We start from the raw sequence: 16,096 nt of genomic DNA, 5'->3' as shown, positions 1-16,096 counted from the left end.
GTTCTAGTGCTCTGCCAACATCTGCCTGTGCTGGATTTTTAATTGTCCTGGTAGACTACAATCCTTTTGTTGGAGAGCCTGAGAACTAGCCATCACCATTCTCTCTAGGAAGAGCTGCTTCCCAGCTGTGGATGAAGTAACTCACATTTGAAAGTATTTATTTTAAAAAGGTCTTAAAACTGTAATTTTTAAATCAGCTGGGTGCCTTCAAGTTGCAGCACACTGCGGATCTTACCGGGGCGGCGCTTCAATTTCATAACTAAACTGGAAACTCTCAAACCACACTTTAGAAAAATAAATTATATAAACAAAGTCCAAACAGGGGAAAATTAATGGGCGACCGAAGGAGAAATGGGGTGAAAAGTAACTCGACAATATTCAAAGTAGTAACGCGCCTTTCCTCAAAGAGTGAAGGAAACAAACGTTGATGTGCATAAACTCACTCAGGGTATCGAGCAGGCTCCAGAGTTATTAAAATGTTTTCTAGACCATTTGAAAGTAAACAAAGAAAAACTTTGTTTCTCTGAGACAACAATGGATCTAGTTTTGATGTTGCGTTATTTTTTATATATATATACAGCTATTACCACTGTAACAGCAGCTTAGTGAATGCATGTCTGCAGTGTGAGCAGTTTTGATAAACAGCCTCTGCGGGCCACACAACGGGGATAATGTATCCTTAAGTACTGCCAATGAGCTGCCATTCTGCACAGCCAATTACTTCTGTGCGTCTGTCACTCAAAGGAAAAATGACTGAGCCCATTAGATCAAACCTTTGTCACTGTTCCTAATGCACTCTTAGGCCTCATTAATCTGAGGGAGCAGCAACACAGCCGCCGGTGCCTCATTGCCTCCCCACAACAGGACCACGTGAAGCCTCTCATCTCTCCCCCAAGTGCACCACGTTAATCAAGCTCTCCTTATTACCCCAGTCCCTGTCACGGCGGAGAGCGCTCTCTCTCTTAAATGCTCTCATTATGGCCCATCTTTAGAGCTGGCTGAGTGGAAAGAAGAGAGAGAGAAAGAGAGAGAGGGAGAGAGAGAGAGTAAGAGAGAGAGGGAGAGGGAGAGAAAAAGGAGAGGAGAAAGCAAGTCCGATCACATTAATATTCATGACAATAATTAGTATTCTAGGTCACTGAATATTCATGCTATTAGTTTGGTTTTTTATGGGTTTGCTGGATGTCCTGATTGCTGGAGTGTGGAGGAAAACAGCATGGTTGGGACTTTAGATGTCAACGGCAGTTCAATACTCAAACACATTTGAGAAATTTTTTTTTTCCCCTTTGGTAAATCAGCTTCAACCCTCCTGATGGCTTTCATATTTTTAAACCACTGGGGAACCAGAGGGGGCAGAAAAAAAGACCGACAGCTTTTCACAAAGGATTGAGCCTCAAGCGGTTAGAATGAGAACACATATAACGGCCAAAGCTCAACAGGACTGTATCATTGGGACAAGATAAATCTGTGATCTGAGAGCAGGACATCATAACTAAGTGCTAAGGAGAACACAGGAATCAAAGTCGCAGTCAGAGAGACATCACTGGCGGTCTGATGAGTAATGATATCATGCGGTAATGAAAGCTACATTTGGGTCTATTAAAGTTTAGGCCGCAATTCTAATATGTGCCTTGCTAATTTCATTTTGTCCGTGGAGAGCACATGAAGCGAATTCTTAATCATTTACTTTGGTTTCCATACACACAGACCCTCTTAATAAATGCAAAAGAATGAAATGAGGATTTTTCATCTCCATACTAAGCCCTTGCTTTTCTCCCCCTTCTGCCTGCAGTGAAAGCTCATGTTCTTTCTTTCTCCTAATAGTGCTGGGACAATATGTAGTGATGAACTGCAGTCTGACCTTGAAGGATCACCTCTAGTGGGATGACAGGGTAATCTCCAAGGTAATTAATACTTGGCTTTTGTACATATGAGTGCAGTCTGACAAAACTGGCTCTAAAATAAAATTGATTTTAGGGTAGGTTTGTGTTGGACTACCAGAAGGGAGAGCAGTCACTGCAATCCTTTACCCCTGAGTCCTCTCCAGATACTAGAGTTCCAAAAAGACAATCTGGTGATTAAGAATGAAATTGATGCAAGTCAAACACATCACGGTGGGTTCAAATTCTGGCAGAATCTATCATACAGTGGGGCTGAAGCCCAGAAACATATTAGTTTATACTCAATCAGCAATGGCAATTTTACTTGCCCACATTTATCTAGAACACAGGATCTCCTGGAATAGATTACACCAATTAGAGGAAAACTGCTGCTACTAAAGTAATTTTATTGGAGAAGATTTCTTTGGAACTACCATTTGGGTCAAATTTCTGATCTTTTCTATCTCTTGCCTCCATAGTTAGAACATTAAACTTAAGATGTGTCTTTAAAGATGTGCTTACAACTAAGTGATTTATTCCACTTTATTTATATCTTTGTTACTTGCTTACTTATCTTCTGGGTGAAAGAATACAATAATCTACAGCTTTATTCAGTGTATTTAAAATGAGCAAGATATAAAGTTTGGCAATAGTAAAGGATCTTCTCTTGAGTTACTGAACCATGTGATAACTTCTGCCCTTGGTTTTGTTTCTAATGAATGCTACAAAACTACTTTAAAGATCATTACTAACCAATTCACTATGGCTATTGTAACGAAAGCGTGGAAGTTTTCCAAGTGAGTTAAAAGATAACAGGGATTGTAAAGTTCCTTCATTTCGTTTTACAAGTGGTTGCTTCATATTTAAAAGGTAAAATGGGTTTCTATTGGAATTAAGACCTGAAATTTTAAAGTACACAAAAGGCTGGGAAAAATGGTTTGTACTATGGGGAGATGGCTTTGCTTTAAATAACTTACTTTATAGTGAACTGCATTGAAAAGCTATGAAATATGAACTATCATTTTAAAAACTATTAAAACAGGACATCAGCATTTATTACTAGTATGTGTAAAAATCCCTAAAGAGAGATGAATAATAGGCATTAACCAGCACCCTCTGAAACTTTATAGCACTAATAGGTGACCTTGTTATTCTAATGGTAAAATCTTTTTTTTTACCACAATCATTCAATCCATCCATATTGGCCTGCATTAGATGGGAAATATTTTCAATAAGATAATAATAACCATGGTATTCTGCTAAGTGCTTACTATGTGCAGAGTACTGTCTAACGCTGGGGTAGATCCAGGTAATCAGGGTTTTTTCCATGTGGGGCACACATTTTTTAATCCCCATTTTTGCGGATGAGGTAAGTGAGGCACAGAGAAGTTAAGTGACTTGCCCAAGGTCACACAGCAGACAAGTGGCGGAGCCGGAATTAGAACCCATGCCCTCTGACTTCCAAGCCCAAGCTCTTTCCACTAAGTTACGCTGCTCAATTTCTTGATCTGAATCTCTGTTACTAGAGATGAATACATTTTTGCTGGCAACGACAGTGAATTTCCATGGGTGTTTAGATGTGGTAGTTATGAGTGTAATTTTCTTCCTAAGTCTACCTATGGAATCAAAGACATTGGTGAAGTGGAGAAGCAACTAAATTTAGAAAATGACTGAGGCCAATGTTGAAGCTGTTGGATGAATCACTGTCCAATGAGGATCTTACAGAATTTTAGGCAGTCCAAAAATTTTACTGGAGAAGATTTCTTTAGGCACTACTGCAAGATGCCAAAACATATGAACAAGCTATGTTTTCTTCCCACCACATAACAACTTTGGTGAGAAACAGCATGGCGCTAATGGACTATGAGCGATGCAGCCAGGGAGACAGAAAGACCTGGGTTCTAAGTCCTGACTCTGTCACTTGTCTGCTGTCATACTTGGGCAAGTCACTTCAACTTTCCTCTGTGCTTCCAGCCTTACCTCATCTGGAAAATGGGGATTAAAACTGTTGAGCCCCATGTGGAGGTGATGGGTTGGTGTGCCAATCCTGAGTTATCTTGTATTTACCCCAGGCTTAAATACATGCCTGGCCACATAGTTAAGTGTTTAAACAAATATCTTAAAACAAAGAAACAATAAATCCAGAACAAGCTTCTAGTTCCTTAGCACCCCTGCCTACAGAAAGCTTATTCATATGCAGAGTTCCCAATTTAATATTTGCATAATCCTATCCTTTAATTACGTGCAAGAAAAATAGACTACCCAGTTTGGTTGATATTTAAGAGACCCTGCATAATATGAATTTCAATAGGCTTTTTCGCAGAGAATTTGGACAGATAGCATGATTTCCAGATTTGATAATATGCAAATCTACGAAAGCTAAGCATCCTTGTCTCCCAATCTACCCACATTTTCAAAGAACACAACCCAGTTGCATCACTGATTATAACTACATACACTTCTTTTTACATTTGCGGCATCAGATTTTGGTTAGCCAAATGAAATTTGAGGTCATTATGGTTTGGGAGCAATAGTGGATTTGGTAAATGCTATTTTTTTTTAAAAAACAAAAACCTAGTAGCAGAACTTGGATCTGATTTTGAGATTAAAAATTAAAAATTAGTTCAATTGAAATGAATTTATGAAAATTAACTGCATATGTTTTCACGTAAAAGTCCAAGTCACTGAAAAAGCACATCTTTGGTTCTCTCTGTATATTACGCATTCCAGACTTATTGGGTCATATATTTTTTAGGAGAACAATGACTTCACATTAAAGAGCTGCAATGACCTAGTTGTTATTTAGATGACAAAGAACTATATCTCCTTTAAAATTATTTTTTATACTATTCAAGACAAAGTTACTTTCCTCCAGATACCCTACATATATTTAAAATGATCAAGGTGGATCCTATTCCTAGAAATGACACTGAGAATTTTTGACTTTTAAAAATTTTCCTTGGACCTCACACTGAACGTAAACATGTACTGAACTGTTTATTCTTTGGAGGTGCACTAATTCTTCTGGAGTACTAACAAATTTCTTCACTAAAGAATTTGCACACTCTTAGAGTGCCTGGGTATTCTTTTCTTCCCTTCCAGACAGCCTTAACAGGTCTTCACATAAGGAAAGAGATTATGCATCTGATAGCACTTTCCCAATGACACCCTCTGTAATCGCAAAGGATCTTCATGTTTTCTAATTTGCCTCTTTCTAGAGTCTCCCATTTGCTCTTCATTGATATTCAATGGAAAACCCTAGAAAGTCTATAGATTGTTCCAATTTTTCTGTTTCCATAATATTAAGTTGTTTTATTGGTCTTTTGAATGTATTTCTCTGAACAATTTTTTAAAAATGGTATTTATTAGGTGTCTCAAGCACTTTTCTATGAACTGGGGAAGATATATGTTTATCTGGTTGGACACAGGTCCTATCCCACAGGGGGCACACAGTCTATCTAGTCTTCTTTGTTTATGGGATACCCCCATTTTCTTCAGAAAGAAGAGAAAACTTCCACTGTAACCATTTTGGTACTAGAGATGACCCATTGACCATCCTGTGATTAACATTCAAGTTTTCACTAGGGCTGAAGCCAGAGAGTGCAATGGCAGAATCATAGCAAAAAGGATCAAACAGTTAAAGGCCTGTAAAAGATTTAGATATACTTATTAATTAGCAGAGAGATGCACATTTATACAATATACCTAAACTCTGACCGCCTGACCGAGATCATAGAACTTGCCAAAAATTCTGCTCTTGAGATTTTCAACCACCTACTTATCACATCCTACTTTTACATTCACATCCCCTTTCTTTCCTTGGCTTTTTAAACAATATTGAAAGAGAGAAAAATCCAGTTAATTTCCCCATCCTGAATAAATTGAATTTATGGTTTACTAAGCATCTTTATCCCAGTGGATAGAAGGAAGAAAAGTAGCTTATTTGTTGAGATGTTGAATTTTTCGGGTCACTAGGACACCTCAATTCACTGGAAGAAGCAATTTACCAGGTGTACCCTATTGGCCTGCAAGAGCTAATGTACTTCCAGAAAGCAATTTAGACTTTCCTTACCAACAGGATCAAGCCCAGTGCTTTATACTTTACATAGTAATGAAAATGCTGATGGCTTGTGGTACTTAACTCAGCAAGATTGAGCAATGACAAGAAAAGCTTGCACCAGAACCTATGAACATAAATGTACACAATGTCTCCTCATGGGCAATGGGCAAAAAGTATTTTTCTTCTTACTTGCTTAAAGTTTCTTTGGTTCTGGAGCCTGAAGTGTACTGTACTTCTCTGGAAGAAATAAAACAACAGGCCCATCTCTCAATTCTCTCATGTACTGAACTGAGTGGTACTGTCATACTAGGAGTCACGATCAGTTCATGGAAAGATTCTGAGCCTTCCACCTTTCCTCAAGATACTCCTAATGCATAGAATCACAGTTCTAGCCCTCTCTTCATCAACCGCTTCATTTTTCATCCCATTTCTATGATGACCTTTTTTATGGTATTTGATAAGTTCTTATTACATGGCAGGTACTGCACTCAGAGCTGGGGTAGACATAAGATAATCAGGTTGGACCCAGTCCCTGTCCCACATCGGGGTCAGAGTATTAATTCCCATTTTGCAGTTGAGGAGACTGAGGTACAGAGAAGCTAATAATAATAATTATGGTATTTGTTAAGCACTTACTATGTGCCGAGCACTGTTCTAAGCACTGGGGTAGATACAAGGTAATCAGGTTGTCCCACGTGAGGCTCACAGTTTAATCCCCATTTTACAGAAAAGGTAACTGAGGCACAGAGAAGTTAAGTGGCTCAACCAAGGTCCCAAAGCAGATAAGTGGTAGAGCCGGGACTAGAATCTACGTCCTTTGACTCCCAAGCCTGTGCTCTTTCCACTGAGCAACACTGCTTCACAGAGGAGCAGAGAAGTTAAGTGACTTGCCCAAGGTCAATTAATTAATTTTGGTATTTGTTAAGCGCTTACTATGTGCCAAGCACTGTTCTAAGCGCTGAGTAGATGCAAGGTAATTAGGTTGTTCCACTTGAGGCTCACAGTCTTAATCCCCATATTACAGGTAAGGTAACTGAGGCACAGAGAAGTTAAGTGACTTGCCCAAAGTCACACAGCTGATAAGTGGCAGAGCCGGGATTAGAACCCATGTCCTTTGACTCCCAAACCCGTGCTCTTTCCACTGAGCCACACTGCTTCTCCATAGCAGACAAGTGGTCAGGTCAGAATTAGAAACCAGGTCCTCTGAATATCAGTCCTGTGCTTTTTCCACTAGACCACACTGCTTCTCAGGAATGTCAATTTTTTTTTTGCATCTCTAAACTACATGGAATCGTAACTACCATAAGCAGGGCTATAACAAGGTAAATTGCATCTGTGGCAATTTATTCCTTATTACCACCTTTTCCCCACCTTCTTTGTTTACATACAAATATGGTATTTGTTAAGTACTTACTATATGTCAAACACTGTACTGAGCACTGGGGATGATACAGGATAATCGGGGTCCCCATGGGGCTCACAGTCTAAGTAAGCGGGAGAACAGATACTGTGAATCCCCATTTTAAAGATGAGGGAACTGAAGCACAGAGAAATGAAATGACTTGACTAAGGTCATACAGCAGTAAGAGGCAGACCTTGGGACATTTGATACTCACCCCACATGCAAACCCACAGCACTTATCTTTAAATTATTTATTATATTATATTATTTTATATATATATAATATTATATTTAAAATATAATATATTATATTATTTATTTATATTAATGTCTTTCTCCCCCCTGGACTGGAAACTCATTATGGACAGAGAACATGACTGCTAATTTTGTTGTACTCTCCCAAGCACTTAGTATAGAGCTCTGCCCACTGTAATCACTCAATAAATACAATTGATTAATTGGCAGAGGTGGGATTAGAATCCAGGTCCTCTGACTCCCAGGCCAGCACTCTTTCCACTAGGTTATGCTGTTTCCCCATATATTTGGGGAAGCAGCTTTATCTAGTTATAGTGTATATACATATACATATACAAAGAGAGAAAGATATATATCTACACGTACATACGTATACTATTCAGTGTAGACATATATATAAAATGTGTGCTTTCACTACGCTTTTTGAATAGAATGCTAATGTGGCATAAAGAAACCTTCTTCTGACAATATTTATTATCTGTAGTGAACACAATGTTCTGTCAATAGGAAAGGCTGGATGCAGCCCAGGTCAAAGAGTAAGCACTAAAACGTGCATTTTTCTTAACATAAGTTTCTTCAAGAATGGAACTCCTGTTCTAGAAGAGACCTAACTGTACATTTCCTGTCAGAATGTGTGCTCCTTGAGGGCAGGGACTGTGTTTACTTACTCTACTACACTCTCTGAAGAGCTTAGAGTGCTTGCACAGAATAAGTGTTTAACGAATGCCATTGATTGGCTGATCTAAAATTTCATTTCCCAGTTGAAAACCTACAATGGTGGAAGAAGAGAAGGAGTAAAAGGGTGCAAAAATGTGAAAGTGATGACTGGCCTCTCCCTTGGGCACCCACTTTGTCTCTCGTGCATGTTTTTTTCCAGATCATATTGCCCTGCCTCTCACATTTTTGTTGCATTACTGTTGTGACATATTTTTGGAAATAAAATACCCTTAGAAAGATCACAAAGGAAATGCTTATATTTAACCAGAATATATGTAATCAGATAATATGTTTGATAAATTTTAAAGTAACATTTTTCAAAGCATTTAAAAAACAACAACAAACATTTGGTTTTGGAGTTATGGTACTGTCTTTTTGGTTGCTGAAGGCCAATGACTTCAATGGGACTTCTGGGCTGAGGAGATGGAATAGACTACATTGCAGCATGGCTTTGTAGATAAGAGCACGGGCCTGGAAGTAAGAAGGTTATGGATTCTAATCCCAGCTCCACCATGTGTTTGTTATGGGAGGTGGGGCAAGTCACTTCACTTCTCTGTGCCTCAGTTACCTCATCTCTAAAATGGGAATTGAGATTGTGAGCCCCATGTGGGACAGTATCTGTGTCCATCCCGATTGGCTTGTACCCACCCCAGTGCTTAGTACAGTGCCTAGCACATAGTAAGAGCTTAACAAATACCATTATTAATATTAACAATAATAATAACAAAATTTAATTCCAAAGATCACTCTAGTAAGTTGTTGGGGCTCAAAATTAAGGTCATTTGACAACAAGAAATGCAGCTTAGAGAAGCTCAAAAATTGCACTTGATTAGAAAACTTCACATTTAAACAATTTATGCCTCTACGACTTAGATACCCAGGTTTTCAGGAACCATGGACTTTCCCCATTTCTCTCCATGAGAACCAGACTCCTGCCCATTACTTAACAGAGGAGAAATGAAATTGCTCATCACAATTTTGGCAATGTGTAACACTCCTGTTGTACTTGACACAATCAGGCAATACTGACTTCCCATCAGAAGTCCAAAAATGAACAGAAGTAGGCAGTAAGGAAAATGGCCAGATGCCAGCTCAGATAAATTACATCAAGGGGAAGTCACCCGGGGCCACCCCCATATGCCCCCCATATGCTAACACTGTGGGCCTCACATTTTAACTGAGGTCATCATATTCTGAATGACCTTGTGGTAAACTCTTTCTGGTATACTTGGTACAAAGCATGTCCACATCAACAGACTTAAATGGCTCTAGACAATATTTTCCTTCCAGGTGAATTATGACTATGATCTGTCTGGGTGAATCTCCTTCACCAGCATGAAGAGGATGATAGTAAAATAAACTATAGACTAAATTGTCTAAGACTAATTTTTTTTGGTGGGGGTTGTGGATAAAGTGCTACAGAAATACAAATTTGTCTTCTAACAAATTCAATCAATCTTATTTGTTGAGTGCTTACTGTGTGCGCAGCACTGTACTAAGTGCTTGGGAGAATACAATATGATAATAGCAGACCCATTCCCTGCCCACATGAGCTTACTGTTTACGGTTATGTTCCCCAGTAAGTGAGACAAATATTTTGGTATATAAGAAAAGGGTATGGATTTAATTAGTCTTTAAATATGTAATTATATAAGTGATCTTGTCATTATACCTAAATGATGTTGTTGAACATATCTTTATAAAAGTGAGTTAAACATTTTTCTCTGATTCCATTGGGCCACTTGAGATACTTAGGTTACATGTAATTTCATATAGTAAATGTGTGGGATGCTGGAAGTGAGTTTCTGATGGAAATGTGGCAGAGTGGTATTCTTGAGCGTTTACTGTATACAGAGGACTTTACTACACGAGGGAGAGTGCAACAGAAACAAAAGACATGTTTCCTGATCTCAAAGAGTATTCTAATAGGGAGATTAAAATCCATTTGTTGGCAGTAACTAAATACAAAAATGTTTAAAGGTAAGGGAATGGATTAGATTGCCTTTCACAGTCCCCCAAATTCCAAGTGGCTATTACACATTTCCTTAGTGACTCACACCCTCTTGAAATGTACTGAGAAAAACATCCATGATTAAATTGTGAACTGGTCAAAATTTCATATTTTTCAAAAATGACAGGTGTATGCTATCTCTTCTGGCAAAATGTTATTACTCTTTGTTATTCTTGATCTATTTCTCCCTTTTCAAATTAATATCTTTATTATTGGAAACTCTTGAGAGGTGTTCATTTACTAATAGTTGTGGTATCCTAGGGCTGTTACTGCTATAAGAGTGTGCTAAATTCCCAAGTAATAGTGACTTAGTTGTTGATAAATTGAAAATTACTCCACTAAAGCTCCTTCTGACAATATAATAAGAATTTCTTCTTAGCAAAATTATCTTTCTTCATCATTATCATGAATCTTGTAAATCTTTTTCCATAACATTTCATGACTTGGCTTTTTATTTTTTACTTCCCCCAAACCTACTCTCCTGGTTCAAAATTCTTGTCATCTTCTTACTAGACTACATGGCAATGGCCTCATCACTGGACTTGTGAACTCGAACTGTCCCTTCTTCAATTCACTCTGATTAATCACTGAACACACAACTCCCTCTTCTTCAAAAAACCTTAAATGACTACCCCAACTCCCCCTGCATCAAGTAAAAGCCTTTGCCCATTAGCTATAACACTGTGCCCCAAACTATCTCCCTTCTTACACTCATCCAGTATTCCTATCACGCTTGGATTATGATACTGCAAAACCCCAAATCAAGGAACTCTTACATTGTAGTTCTCATTGCTGTGAGCTTGGGCACAATTGTTTCTTCTGACACCATATGGCACTGTAACCAAACAGACTTCCAAAACTGGAAGTAGGTTCCCTACAGCCTCTAACCAAAAGGCATAATGTAAATATGAATTATATCAGAACTGAGTCTACCAGCTCTTTTCACCTATGTGTCCATATGCACTCTTCACCTCTCCCAAGATAACCTTCTTACTATGGAGGAGAAAGACATCCAAAATCAATTACAGGTAGGAAGAAGTAATAAAGTATAAAGATATGTACATAAGTGTTTAGGGGAGGGAAGGGTACATGCTTAAGTGATGAGGAAGTGCTGAAGTGGCAGTTTAGGGATAAACAGGGTGGGGAGGTAAGAGATTAATCAAAGAGGGCCACTTGGAGATGTGATTTTACAAGGGCTTCGATGATGGGGAGAGGAATGATCTGCCGGATGTGAAGGAAGGAAGGGGTTCCAGGCAGAAGGGAGACATGAGCAAGAGATCTTTGGCAGGGAAGATGAGAATGAGGCACAGTGAGTAAGTAAGTTGGCTGGAGGAATGAAGTGTGCCAGCAGGAGACAGAGGGAGTCGAAGGGAGGGAGGAGAAATAGGTGAGGAGAGAACTGACTGAGTGCCTTAAAGCCAAAGGTCAGAAATTTCTGTTTGATATAAAGGATGGATTAAAATTGGAGGTTTTTGAGGAGTGGAAGATCAATCAAAGGTATTTATTAGGCACATAATGTATGCAGAGCACTATATCAAGTACTTAAGGAATACAGTAAAACAGAATTGGTAGACATTCTCTGCCCACATGAGCTTATACTCCAGAACGGGAGACAAGCATTAATATACATGAATAAACTACAGATATTTACATAAGGGCTTTGGGGCTGAGGGTGGAGTGACTATCAAGTGCTTAAGATGTATGCAGAAGGATGTTTTAGATCCAGGCAGCAGAGAGAAGAATAAACCAGAGAGGATAGAGACTGAAGGGAGGGAGACCATTGAGGGAGTTGATGCAATCGTCAAGTCAGAATATGACAAGTCCCTGGAAAAATGGGGTGGGAGTTTAAATGAAGAAGAAGGGGCAGGCTCTGGAAACACTGCAGAGGAAAATCAGACAGGATTTGGTGAAAGCCTGAATCTCTCTCTCTCTCCCCCTCCCGTCCCTCTCACTCTCCCCCCACCACTCTCTCTCTCTCTCTCTCTCTCTCTCTCTCTCTCTCTCTCTCACACACACACACACACATGCCTTCCTTTAATAGGTAGGATTATTTAAAAAAGAGGTTTTTCTCAGCTCAAAGGGATTATTTAGATAGTTTCATATTAGGGAATAAGGTTGGAAAAAAATTAATAAATTGGAATTACAGAATGGAGTTCAGACCTGTAGTGAAAGAATAACTGCTACAGAAACTTCCTGAACACTGGTGGGGAGTTGTATTAATTTTAAAATAATCATTTAGGGTGAAAAGGGACTCAGGCACAGAAATGAGAAGCAAACTGATAGAAATCCCTGACAAGCAAAAAGTTGTAAAGTGTTTTGAAGGATTAAAGCTATGCAATCTGAATGCTGTAGATCAGAAAAGGGAGGCAATGTCAGCCCCCCTCCCCAATAAACACACACTATAGGAAATATATCTGTACTTTTAGTGATCAAATGGATGGAAAGTCAAGCAATAGCTTTGTTATGAATGATTTTCAATGATGTTCAACCTGATCCTCTTTCCCACTCCAACTCCAGAATTTCCTCCTCATTATTTCTTAGGACTCCACTGACTCATCAATCAATCAATCGATCAATCAATCAATGGTATTTATAGAGTAACTTACTATGTGCAGAGCACTGAACTAAGTGTTTGGGAGAGTACAACACAACAGAATTAGACACACGCTCCCTGCCCATAACAAGCTTACAGTCTAAAGGGAGCTTACAGTCTAAAGGGGGCGCTCAAAGGAGAGGTCTTCCTTGGAAATGAATTTCTTATTTCCTCAACCACCTGATCAGAGGATCCATGGGAGATGACTCTCAGGGGCAGTGGCCTTCAATCTCCACTAAGCTCCAAATGAACCACTGTAGTTTGAGTTTCTGATTTAGAACTGAAGAAACTTTGCACCCAGGTTGGGGGGACATAACTCTTCTAGGGCAACATCGGCCGGGGGGAGAGGCTGCTCCCAAAATAAATCTGACCAGAGGTTGGGCCGAAGGAAGAGGAGGGGAAGTAAACTCCAAATTTCCAAAGGAAAGAAATTACTTATCTCTAGAAGCCAGAGGCAAGTGTGGTTAAGATCCAAACTAGGTGGGGAGGGAAGGCAAAGGGAAGAACAGTGGTGCTGAGTTGGGAAGATCCATGTAAACATCATGCTGGGCTTTGGTTTCTGTGATTCCTAAAGCTACTGCTGTTGGGAATGTGGGCACGCTGGGAATAACTTTACCAACAGTTTAAGGATTCTTTTGCCCTGGATGATGTACACACATCTCCACCCACACTATTTTGCCCCTGCCGCACCACTGAAGTTGCATCCAACTCGTAGAAATCTACAAGATGGGCCTCACCAGTTCTGGCTGCCATATAGCTGACCCTTTATGCTGAATGATCTATACCCACAATGTTCTCGGAAATGCAATGATGATGGGTAGCAGCAATTTAAAAAAAAATCTTGCCAAGAAAAGTTGAAAGATTACTGTTCACCAGGTTCTCATATCTGTTCGAGTCAGAAAATATTTTTAAAATAACTACTTTTTTAAAGGAAACAGTCAATTAGGCTAAATGATTCGCACTAATTGTTCCTGAATACAACACAAACATTCAATAGGAAAGATTTTTCCCTGAAGAACCATACACCATACTATAGCTGTAGAATTTTTATTTTAATGGCTAAAGAAAGTCTAGTGGTTCATGTCTCTGGACATTGATAAGCCATTCAAGTGTGCTGGGCTAGAAGATGATCACCACCAAATAATGATCTTTGACCAACTGCTTGGAACCCATACTTCAGACTCTATGCCAATCTTCAATATCCTCAATCCTCAAGAAAATATGTTTTATTTTCTATTTTAATGTAATGTACTTTCCAGTAGTATGATTCAATTTATAACTTCGAGACAAGATGCCAGTTAAATTAAGACTCCATTTGTGTTCACCTGGCTGCTTCCACCTTGTAAAGAAGAGCTCTCTCAAAATCACCAAAGTGTGCTTTTTTCATTTCACATCTCTTTTACATCCAGAGCCAGGTTGTAAAGGAAGACAACTTTCCTTGGTAGTAGGTGTCGACCACGGTAGGTTAGCTTACCTGTATTTGGTGAGATATGCAAACTGCTCATGTCTTTGGACAGGCCATTGGTTTTTGGGCTGGAGATAGGGGCACAGGCTGAAGTTGCTCGAGGTGGCCTCTTTCCTGGGACTTTCACAGTGGTTCTTAGAAGGTCAATCTCTTTTCCATGAACATTCTGCATATAATCCTGTTTGAAAAAAGAAAAAAAAAATAAAGATCAGGATGGCTTGAAAAGTTAGCCTTTATTTAAGGAACAATGAGGTCTCTATGGCTGGTGATTCCTTCACTCATTCAATAACAACTGAGTGCCTAATGTGTGCAAACCCCATAATAACTGTTGGGAAAAATACATAGATGAAAATCACCCGGTACGAGCTTTCCAGAAAGTTCCCAATCTAGAAAAAGGGGTACGAGGGGCATGGGGAGGGTCGTGGAGAAGGAAGAGGCTGGCAATGGACACAGAAGGAAAGAAGGGACAATAAAAATGTACAAACACCATAAAAAGACAAGAGCAATAATAAATAAAATTGTATTAGGAACAACAAAATAACAATTGATTAGCTTTAAGGCATTCTATCAGCTCTTTACCTGACTACCCTACCTTGTTGATCTCCTACTATAACCCCAGATGTACACTCTACTCCTCTAACTCCTGGTTCTCCTCTTACCTCTCTGGCCGATCATTCTCGGTCTCCTACGCTGGAGCCTCCTCCCCCTCCCATCCTTTAACTGTTGGAGTTCCTCAAGGGTCAGTTCTTGGCCCTCTTCTGTTCTCCATTTACACTCACTCCCTCGGTGAACTCATCCGCTCTCACGGCTTTGACTACCATCTCTACGCAGATGACACGCAGATCTACATCTCAGCCCCGTCCTCTCCCCCTCCCTTCAGGCTCACATCTCCTCCTGCCTCCGGGACGTCTCCACCTGGATGTCGGCCCGCCACCTAAAACTCAACATGAGCAAGACTGAGCTCCTCATCTTCCCTCCCAAACCCGGTCCGCTCCCAGACTTCTCTATCACCGTGGATGGCACGACCATCCTTCCCATCCTGCAGGCCCGCAATCTCGGTGTCATCCTTGACTCGTCCCTCTCGTTCACCCCACACATCCTCTCCGTTACCAAGACCTGCCGGTTTCACCTCTACAATATCGCCAAGATCCGCCCTTTCCTCTCCACCCAAACGGCTACCTTACTATTACGGGCTCTCGTTATATCCTGGCTAGACTACTGTGTCAGCCTTCTCTCTGACCTCCCTTCCTCCTCTCTCGCCCCGCTCCGGTCTATTCTTCACTCCGCTGCCCGGCTCATCTTCCTGCAGAAACGATCTGGGCATGTCACTCCCCTTCTTAAACAACTCCAGTGGTTGCCTATTGACCTCCGCTCCAAACAAAAACTCCTCACTCTAGGCTTCGAGGCTCTCCATCACCTTGCCCCTTCCTACCTCTCCTCCCTTCTCTCTTTCTACCGCCCACCCCGCACGCTCCGCTCCTCTGCCGCCCACCTCCTCACCGTCCCTCGGTCTCGCCTATCCCGCCGTCGACCCCTGGGTCACGTCCTCCCGCGGTCCTGGAACGCCCTCCCTCCTCACCTCCGCCAAACTGATTCTCTTTCCCTCTTCAAAACCTTACTTAAAAATCACCTCCTCCAAGAGGCGTTCCCAGACTGAGCTCCTCTTCCCCCTCTACTCCCTCTGCCATCCCCCCTTTACCTCTCCGCAGCTAA

General features: G+C 40.4%; 1 protein-coding gene across 7 annotated transcripts in view; it reads right to left on the bottom strand.

Annotated features, from left to right (window-relative positions):
• The window catches only part of AGAP1 (ArfGAP with GTPase domain, ankyrin repeat and PH domain 1), a 757,099-nt gene that overhangs the window by 209,743 nt on the left and 531,260 nt on the right, over positions 1-16,096 (bottom strand). For all 7 annotated transcript variants that reach the window (XM_029069277.2, XM_029069278.2, XM_029069281.2 and 4 more), the window contains one exon: positions 14,393-14,561. In XM_029069277.2, the coding sequence (XP_028925110.1) occupies positions 14,393-14,561 (169 nt within the window). The remainder of the gene's footprint in view (positions 1-14,392; positions 14,562-16,096) is intronic.

The sequence above is a fragment of the Ornithorhynchus anatinus genome, chromosome 7 (genome assembly GCF_004115215.2).
Source record: "Ornithorhynchus anatinus isolate Pmale09 chromosome 7, mOrnAna1.pri.v4, whole genome shotgun sequence".
NCBI lineage: Eukaryota > Metazoa > Chordata > Mammalia > Monotremata > Ornithorhynchidae > Ornithorhynchus > Ornithorhynchus anatinus.
Note: the sequence above shows the minus strand (reverse complement) of the source record. Positions and strands in the feature narration are given on the sequence as shown.